This window comes from Gossypium hirsutum, chromosome A02 (genome assembly GCF_007990345.1).
Source record: "Gossypium hirsutum isolate 1008001.06 chromosome A02, Gossypium_hirsutum_v2.1, whole genome shotgun sequence".
Lineage (NCBI taxonomy): Eukaryota > Viridiplantae > Streptophyta > Magnoliopsida > Malvales > Malvaceae > Gossypium > Gossypium hirsutum.
Genome location: NC_053425.1, coordinates 107,254,226 through 107,263,863, shown reverse-complemented (window position 1 = coordinate 107,263,863; position 9,638 = coordinate 107,254,226). Strand labels below are relative to the sequence as shown.

General features: G+C 34.3%; 2 protein-coding genes and 1 long non-coding RNA gene across 3 annotated transcripts; 2 read left to right on the top strand and 1 right to left on the bottom strand.

Annotated features, from left to right (window-relative positions):
- The first annotated feature begins 1,926 nt into the window (after positions 1-1,926).
- Positions 1,927-4,314, top strand: LOC107936518 (protein RER1B). The gene is made up of 3 exons (XM_016869263.2): positions 1,927-2,408; positions 3,652-3,832; positions 3,936-4,314. The coding sequence occupies exons 1-3, from the start codon at positions 2,065-2,067 to the stop codon at positions 3,984-3,986; spliced, it is 576 nt and encodes a 191-aa protein (XP_016724752.1). The 5' UTR covers positions 1,927-2,064; the 3' UTR covers positions 3,987-4,314.
- A 230-nt stretch (positions 4,315-4,544) lies between these two features.
- Positions 4,545-7,056, top strand: LOC121209730 (uncharacterized). The gene is made up of 3 exons (XR_005904815.1): positions 4,545-5,600; positions 5,699-6,048; positions 6,922-7,056. It is a non-coding gene; the product is annotated as an uncharacterized lncRNA (long non-coding RNA).
- Positions 6,069-8,634, bottom strand: LOC107936538 (uncharacterized). Its single transcript, XM_041080975.1, has 2 exons — positions 6,653-8,634; positions 6,069-6,546 (listed from the first exon to the last, which is right to left on the bottom strand). Exon 1 carries the CDS (start codon positions 8,169-8,171, stop codon positions 6,786-6,788), a length of 1,386 nt encoding a protein of 461 aa, XP_040936909.1. The 5' UTR covers positions 8,172-8,634; the 3' UTR covers positions 6,069-6,546; positions 6,653-6,785.
- Between the last annotated feature and the right edge of the window lie 1,004 nt (positions 8,635-9,638).

Sequence of the window (9,638 nt, the reverse complement as noted above, 5' to 3'; positions counted from 1 at the left end):
AGGAAGAAGTATAAATTGGGGTTACGATGATTTAGTTATTTTATTTGCTTAGCTGGAGTTGGAGCTCAAGATCAAAGGGAGCCAAGTTCGGAAAAAGGGAAAGCAAGAGTGATGGAGTAGCCGATCGTAGTTGTCATCCAATTAAAAAGGTAAGTCCTTAGGTAATCAAGTTATAGTTAACTTTGAGCATAGATGAGACAAATTAAGTTAGATAAGATATCATAGTATATATATGTTCTTGGGAATCGAATGTGAAATTATTGATCAATCTATGATAATATGATGATTAAAGATAAGAAAATACAGCACTATGTGTGCGAAGCTATGTGGCACTATGTGTGCGAGAAAACATTGCACTATGTGTGTGAATAAGTAAAAGCACTGTGTGTGCGGACTTTCAAATCGAGCACTAAGTGTGAAATGTTGATTATGGAGTATTATTTGTGGCAATTAAGAATGCAACTAAACATTAAATTGGAGATTTGATTGATAGATGGAGTGGCTTGGTTTATGCTTTAAATTTTAGGCTTTGTATATTATATATATACATATATATACGTCAATGGTTGTATATGACATTGCCATGGTATTTTAATTGTGAATATTTAGAGTAGGAGTATATGGTGTATTCGGGTAAGTATGTACCAAATGCATAAGGTACGTTTGTGACATAATATATTTCCTTGTGATATCATGGCTAAGTTCGAATAGTATTGAGTTAATTATTTAGTTTGTAGATAATTGAATTATTATAGTATTGAAATTTTCTTAGGACTTACTGAGTTAATAACTCACTTAGTGTGTTTTTCGCTTTGGTATAGATCATTTTATTCGAGGAAAGCTTGGGAACCATCACGAAGTCATCGCAACTTTTGTCAACCTTTTTGATACTTTTGTTTGAAACTTTAGTAGACATTATGGCATGTATAGGATAGTAATTTTGGGAGGTTAGCTATTTTGATATAATTGTATATAAAGCCATACGAATATGGCTAAAGTTCTATGTATGAATTTGAAAATGTTTTGGTTATAAATCTTGATTTAGAACTTCATATTTGTGATATGACTGAATTATATATATTATGTATGTGCACTCGGTCAATAGGGGATAAATCATAAAATGAATAGAAGGGTTTTAATCGGGTAATGTTATTCGTAAATTTTAAGATTTCATTTTTCAAATTTCTTTTGTATCTCAAGTGTTCTATTGAAAAGTTGAGCATGTTATGTTTTATGAACCTACTCTAGTAATCGACACAGATATTTGGGTGTTACATATATACTCTAATTTGATCAATTTTTTTTTTAATTTTGCATTTTCAATTGTGATGTATTTAATTCTTTAGGTCAAATTATGCTATTAATATTATACTGTAGGTAACTTGTGAATTTAGTTCATATTTTTCAATTTGATCACTTTTAGTTTTGTAGTTTTTGAATTTTGAAATTTCGATTCTATCTTAAAACGGTGATTGTTGAACTCATTTATTAAAATGACCTTGTTTTTGTATGTGCGTGTATTATGTGAAAATGACAGCTAGACACAATCCCCAGACTATGATTTTCATTTTAAATTGATTCTCAAAGTTTAAAATGTTCTAATCACATCTCCACACTTTCAATGCTTTGCCAATTAAGTGACATATCAGGCTCTAATTGATCAAGCCTTTAAAGTACGGGAATGTAATTAAAACGGTTTAAAATTTGAGGACCAATTAGAGTAAGAGTCATAGTTTGGGGACCTTTGATGCAATGTACTCTAAAAGTTTTGGTTACAAACTGTTAAAAGGCCCGAGAAAACGGGCCACAAGGCCCAAAATCCAACAAGTTTCATCTCTCTTTAACGGCCATTTTGTTTGCCACGTAGCTCATCACCTTATCCGTACAGAAAAGTTAAAAATTCTATTTTACGCAGTTATTTGAAAAATAATTGAAAAACCAGAGAATCCAATAAAGTATTTGCTGAAAGGCCCTTACCAATTTTCAACTCGAAAACCCTAAAAACTGGTAACTCTCAAAGACTCAAGCTTTAACTTGCAAAATCACCAACTTTTTTTTTTTGAAATGGAGGGATCGGAAAATGACGGAAATGTTACGCCGATCGCGAAGTGGAAGACCGAGTTCTCGAGGAAGTTTCAGTATTTTCTCGACAGGTCAACACCACACACGATGGAAAGGTGGCTGGGGACATTGGCGGTGGCGATGATCTACGTTTTGCGGGTTTACTACGTTCAAGGGTTTTATGTAATTTCATACGGTTTAGGGATTTACGTATTGAATCTCTTGATTGGGTTTTTATCTCCTAAAGTTGATCCTGAGCTTGAAGCTTTGGATGGTGCTTCGTTGCCAACTAAAGGTTCTGATGAATTCAAGCCTTTCATTCGTCGTTTGCCTGAATTTAAGTTCTGGTAAATTTCTTAATTTGGTGTTTTCTTGGATGTTAAGTATTAACTGTTTGATGGTTTCCTTTCATTTCTGCACAAATTAAGATTATGTTGGAAAATTCCTGGGTCTAATTATGGTTTTAGTCATTGTACTATGTTGAATTTTGAAATGTAATCCTTCTAATTTGACATAATTTGTTCTGCTAGCTTTACGCTGTTATTAGTAGGTCCTAATTGATAACACCAGCAGTTGCTGCCTTAAGGTGATGATATGGAATTGTTTTACTGTTATTGGATTGCACAATTAGAGCAATGCAGAAATGTTGTCAATCATTTTCGACCAATAATAAAATTTGATGTTATTTTTAAAGAAAAATCCATGTCATAACAACTAGCGTAGTTTACCAATTCAAGCCTTTTATTCATTGTTTACATGAGTTCAAGTTCTAATTATTCCTTATTTTGATGTTTTCTTGTAATGTATTAAATTTTCCTTTCATATTTTCCAAATTAAGACTATATTGGAAAATTTCTGCTTACATCTGTTTTATGGGATAAATTAGTATCACGTGACAATTTTTACTAATGATACATGTTATTAGAATTTGTGTACCGTTAATTGGGAACTTTTCCATATCAGTTGGAGGTGAACTTATCTGTTTTGCATAGACATGAACAAATCCTAAAATGCTTAGGTGAGTGTTTCATACTGTTTGAGCTACTTTGCAGCATCCAGTAACTGTGTTTTTCATGTTGTTTTATTGTAAATTGATTTGATATGCGGTTCTTAAGAAGTTGCTTAATTTCAATTTATCCCATTATGCGTAAGTTTTATGGGCTTTCTGTCATGATTTTAGTAAAAGTTTAGCTTAACGTGAGTGTTTTCCACTATATTTGAGCTAGCTTGCAGCATTTGGTCACTGGGTTTTTTATGTTGTTTTGATGTGTGGTTCATAAGAAGTTGTAGCTTAATTTCAATTTATCCCATTTATGCAAGTTTTTAAGGGATCTCTGCCATAATTTCTTTAAAAGTTTAGCTTAATGCAAGTGTTTTCTACCATTCAAGCTTAGCTTGCAGCATTTGTTCACTTGGTCCATGATGTTATTTTGTTTGTGTATTGGTTTCATGTGTGGTTCTTAAGAAAGTTGTAGCTTAATTTTGAATTTATTCCATTCATGTAAGCTTTTAAGTTGTCGACTTCTGTTCTTTTTCCTTGTACAGAGTTTTGAAGTAATATTTTCACTAAATATTCATTCGTGGTCTCAGGTATGCCATCACAAAGGCCTTTGTAGTTGCATTTGTATTGACTTTCTTCTCCATGTTGGATGTACCTGTTTTCTGGCCAATATTGCTATGCTACTGGATTTTTCTATTTTTCCTCACAATGAAACGCCAAATTCTTCACATGATCAAATACAAATATGTTCCGTTCGACATTGGGAAACAGGTATTAGCTTAGCTGACTAACTTCATTAAGTTCCCTTTTGTTTTTTTCTTTCAATTTCTTCCATTCTTCTTGAAACTTATAATATGTCTGTTCATATCGACAGAGGTATACCAATAAGAAGTCTGCAAGTAGTAGCGGTACACCAAGAAACTGAAGGGTGATGACAAAAGTGAAATTTGGTTAGCTAACTTGTTTTTGGTTGCTTTTAGTTATCCCAAAAGCAAAACAGAACATGCATGTGTTAAAGTTTAGAAACTTTCTGGATAGGATGTTATGGTTTTTAGTTCGGGGTTGTCATCTATGTAGTTGACTACTTGTACCTCTACTTACTGTTATGTGGTAAAACTAGGCAAAAATAGAAGGTTTTTAGTTTGGGTTCTCATGTATGTAGTTAACCACTGTTATATGTACTGAAGATGCTATTTTCTCAATGTGTGGTCATACTAGTTGATAAATATAGCCAAGAAACATATCTTGAGACATTCTTCTTTATGTTCTTCCCTCCAAACTTTTCTCTCTCATACATGTTTGATAGTGTTATTACAATTGTAAAGTTTGTGACACAAATCTTCGAGGAACTCAATTACTCAGCATCTGGTTTAAATATGGCTTATGCACAAATCTAAATGAGCCTTGATTTTCATATCTTTTAAGGATGAGTGGATTTTTTTTTTGGGGGCGGGGGGGGGGGGGTGGTTTCACTTCAAAAACCCTTAATCTCAAACTATCATGTATGCATGTTTGACACAATAGTCCAATGTTGTGGGGACTCGAACTTAGAAAAAAATGAATATACGTGTGTTGGACATTTACAAGTATGCTCGCACTCGAGTTCAAAGTCCGTGAAACAAATATGCAAAATTAGAACTGCATTTCATTCATTGATACAAGTCAATATGCTTCTTCTGTTTGATAATTGAGCTCCATTGTTCTTATCCAAAAACCCATAGTGATAACGATACTTCTACCACAATATTTGCAGTAAAAGCTCCTATTCTGAAAATTTCACTATTTACTGCAGCAAAATGATTTGAACCAAAGCATAGTTAACCTAAATTACACAAACTGATTATTACCAGAACTCTTCCTATATATGCCTATAAACTTGGCCACAAACTCTGCAAAAAAAGAAAAAGAAAAAAAGATGGAGCATAAACTTAGGATTCTTATCAAACTTTTAAGACAAGACGTAATTAAAGCATCATAAGAACAGACAGAGTTAACCTTCTAGTTTCAACAAAGCACTTGTTCCTGTTGGGAGTCTCTTTTCCTATAACAACAAACTTGAGTTAAAACTTTTGCCTGTCTGCAAAACAAGAAGACAATTGCAGGAACTGAACTTACATAGTAACCATGCCAGTAATAAAGTTCCCTTTTTAAACCAACTTCAACTTTCTTAAGAAACTCTTCTACCAGCTTCTGCAGCATGTTAAAAAACTATCAGAGAAAGGGATTCTTTGCAGTTTTTATTTTTCTTTAAATGGTTTCAAATTCATCACCTGGAGGACCAGTTTAGGATGAACAAAGTCCCCAAGAAGCTTTTGAAGCTTAAGCCTTACAAAAGGTAACCTGAAAAAATCATGCATACACATAAAGTGTCGTTGTTTTTATTTGAAATCAACAGAGTATTTTCGGAACAGAAAAGATAAAAGAACTTGCCTTTTATGTGATGGATCGGCCAGGATTTCAGTTGCGAGTTCTGTCAAGACCTCTTCCCATCCGAGTGGAATAGGTTGGTCATCAGCAAAAGGATAGCTGCAATGGCAGAGTATATGACATTCACATCTAAGAACAAATATGGAGCCTTTATATCTTAAATCAATTTATTGGAGATTTGCTTTAAGTTCTTACTTGTGTGCTTTGCAGGCTTCAAGTGCCATGATTGCTTTCCTCAGGTTTTGCTTTGACTTGGCAGCAATCTTTGCAGCAAAGTTCGTATGTAGTTCAAAGTCTTCTTTCCTTGCAATTTGGATAAGTACGTCCATGACCTGCAGAATCAACAGTCGTAGCAGTGACACGATTAGATCTTAAAGCATTTTGTAAGGAATGTTATGATCTGATCAACCCTATACACCAACATTTCACATGCCTGATCTTAGCCAAAAGATTCATCATTATGATACCATTGCAATACAAGCATATTCAGTCTTCATATCGAGGAGCTCGGAAAGGCCGAGGCCGGTCCGTCCCGTAATACAAATTGGAAGCAAACCGAGGTATGTTGATATAATATGAATTATACTGCGAAACTTGTAGGAATACTTACTTCATGTGTTGCCGGGGCATCTACTTTTATAACTTTGCAGCGACTCTTTACTGATTCTAGGATACTTATGTCATCTTCACAGCAGATTATGAATTTACACGAATCCGAATGACAGTCCATGATCCATTTTATCAAGTGATGAATATTCTCTGGTGCCTTGTCAACATCATAAAGAACTATAACTGAAAATATACATAGAAACCTCATTAGCTATAAGTCGATTGCTTTACATACAAGAAACTAAAAAAGGAAAAAGAAAAAAAGCTAAACCTTTGTAGTTTATCTTGAAATAATCAATGCTGACTTCTGGGATAGTGGTAAAATTGGTGCTTATTTCCTTAACTAATCCCATTAATGCATATTTCGCATTTGTTTCCAAGTGTACATTAAGCTCAACATGATGAGCACTTGAAGCAATTGGAACGTGAACTTGCTTTGGCTTTTTTTCCTATCCACATATTCAAATCATAAAGATTTCAAACTCTAGAATCAATGGTGATACTGTCATCTTCAGGCTATATATATGTATCTGTATATATATATTGTATTTTTACCTGAACCTGGAATTGCCTTAATTCATGAGATACATTCCAGCTAGGGTCACCATACATTTCGCGCAGGGAAGCCATTGTTAGTGCTTTTTTCCCTGAACCAGATGGTCCTTTGAACAGTATATGAGGACAATTCTCATGGGATGCCTAAAAGTTTAGCGTAAAACATTACGGTTTCGTATATCGAATAACTTGCATCATATGAAAGACTTTTAGGTGAAGGACTTACACTTACTAGTTGCTTCAGAAGCTGAGCTTCTTGTTTGTGACAGGTGAATCCGTTCAAGGAAGCTGGTTGGTATTTATCGGCCCAAAACTGCCTCAATTTTTCGACAACAAATGCCTTCCCAATGAACGAGGCCTCATCGAAGGATTGTGTTTCTCTTTCGGGTGATTTTTTTGAGGTCCTGCAGGATCCTCTCCTCATTACACATCCAAACCAGGTTTCATTTTGGCTCTTTCGTCTATTGGCTGCGAACTTCTCCGAGTTTAAACTACTCCCACTAGTATCACTAAGCTTGGAGTTTAAACTACTCTGTCTGCTAGTAGCTGAACTTGGAGTCATAGTTGTTCTTGATAAACCAGTGTTTGATCGAGCTTTTGGATCAATGTTTCGGTTAGCCATTTTTCGTTGATGGGAAGTGGGGTCTTTTTGGGGCAACAATGGTGGCTTGGGGACAACATGGTTTCCGAAGCCACCATTGTTTGGCAAGCCTTTCTTCTGCATTGCCAAGGCTGCAGCATCACGAGAAAAGAAGATATCACCGGGTGAAATGGACTCTGTGCTTTCGAGAATGGCATCATTATATGTAGGACTTTTAGGAATCTTTGCATTTGCAACCATTTCATTGATTTCACCTACTGATTGTTGTTTCCCAAGGGAAGCTTCTCTTTGCTTACAAAACGTGTTCCTTCCGATTGGTGACGGTGTCCTCTCCCCTCTTTGTCTTGGTGGTGCAGTCACTGATCGACGATAGTTTGATTTTGCACTCCCTCTACCACCCTCGATAAGCTGGCTGATTGTTTTTATTTCATCTCTTGTAGGAGATCTACAACTTTGCTTCATGTTTAAGCCAGCAATCTCACCATTTCCCGTGCCATCATTCAATGTATGCTCCACTCCTCCCTGTTTATAAGGAGAGACATGCCGCCGATGCTCGGGTTTCGGCAAGGGGCTTATGTTCCGACCATCATCCCTTCGTGTCTTGTAAGGAGACTTGCTGCTTCCATGTCTCCTTAGAAGTGGATTAGTTCTAGGAGGAGACCCTTTATCATAATCAACCTTCGGAATCTGTCTTCGGCTCAGTTTCAAAGGGCTAAGGTTTCTCGGCAAATTGGACTTAATGTTATCCGCTTCGACAAGATCCGATGTCCCGTTGTGTCGGTTATTATGATCATGCCAGGGACTTTCTTGCCACTCAGTCTCTGTATCTGATGGCTCGTATCCACTCCGCCTTTGCTTCAATGGAACTAACACATGAGGCTGGCCACCTTTGCTATTGCTCCTTGACAAGCTCTCCATTTCTATGAAACCTGAAACCAAAACTCTTAGCCAACAGGTACTTTTCTCTTTCTCATACCGGTTTTAAGACAATGTTTAATAATGTCCGAAAGATCATCCAAAGAACCATGAACTAAGATGCTCATTAAATTCGTGGAATCCGGTGATTACAAAGCATATGCATCGTTGAAGACTATGGCCATTTGAAATGGACAGTTTTAAAAATAACATTTTTATTAACTAATTTCACAGCCTCCTTATTCTTTAGTTTCCTGTAATTTCTAAGCTTCCTTGTCTCATTCTTCACTGCCGGTATCATATAAACGACCTTTTCTATACTATTTAGATGCTCTTGTTGCCTATTAAAAGGTAAACTACATTAGTAAATTTTTTTTGTCACTCAACTATGAAAATGACCACCTAATTATTCACTTTTGACATTTTTCCTTACCAGATGGCTGATGATAGTGGTGGCTTTTGAAAATAGCATAATAGCAATTTAATCCTCAAGATTTATAAATTATATTAATTTAGTTTTGATTTTAAAAAAATTAATCCTCAACATTTACAATGTGCAAGTTGTTTTTTTTTTTTTTTTGCAATTTTGCTGTTCTTTGTGACATTGAAGATTAATTTTTTTAAAAAATGAGAAAAAGATGAATTGGGTGTTACCATTTCTTTGTACATTTTCAATCAAATTTAGCCGATAAATTTGTTTTTAAGTTTTTTAGGTGAAAAAGTTACAAAGAAAAGCAAAATTGTAAAAAAAAGATTAAATTACATCATGTGTAAATACTGAGAGTTAGTTTTTTTTTAGTATCAAGGTTAAATTGACACAATGTATAAATATTGAGTGCTAAAGTTGTTATTATGCCAATTTCTAAAGCAGTTAATTGGTGACCAAAAAGACAAAAATAGAATAGTTAGATGACCAAATAAAAAATTTACTAGTACTTAAGAAACTATTTTATAACTTTTTCATAGTTGAATGATTATCAATATAGTTTATCTTAAAACGTTATTATTGTCTATTAAAGTGAATTGAGTTAAAATTTGATTTTTCTTTAAACAAATATTGTAGTATCAGTCGACAATGTTTTTGGAACTAAGAAAACAAGGTCAGCACCTTTTGGTTGTATTTGTCTGTGTTTTTTAGCTGTAAAAAAATTACACAAGGTGTTGCAGAAAACATTAAAGACAACTTGAAATATTGTCATTTAGATTGCACACAAGGCTTTCCAAAAATAAAATATATTCCATTTGACACTAAATGCTTTATGCTTTTGTTTGGATTATTTAAGGTTTGGTTTCGAATTATTCGTGTTTGAGATTTGAATTATTTGAATTGTTTAAGATTACTTATTCGGGTTATTTTAAATTTGGGTATTTTGGATTTTAGTTAATTAGGATTCAAACTGGATAGATAAATATTATTAACTTTTTATAATTAAATCAAATTGAGTTGATCTTATATTCAAATTAAGTTTT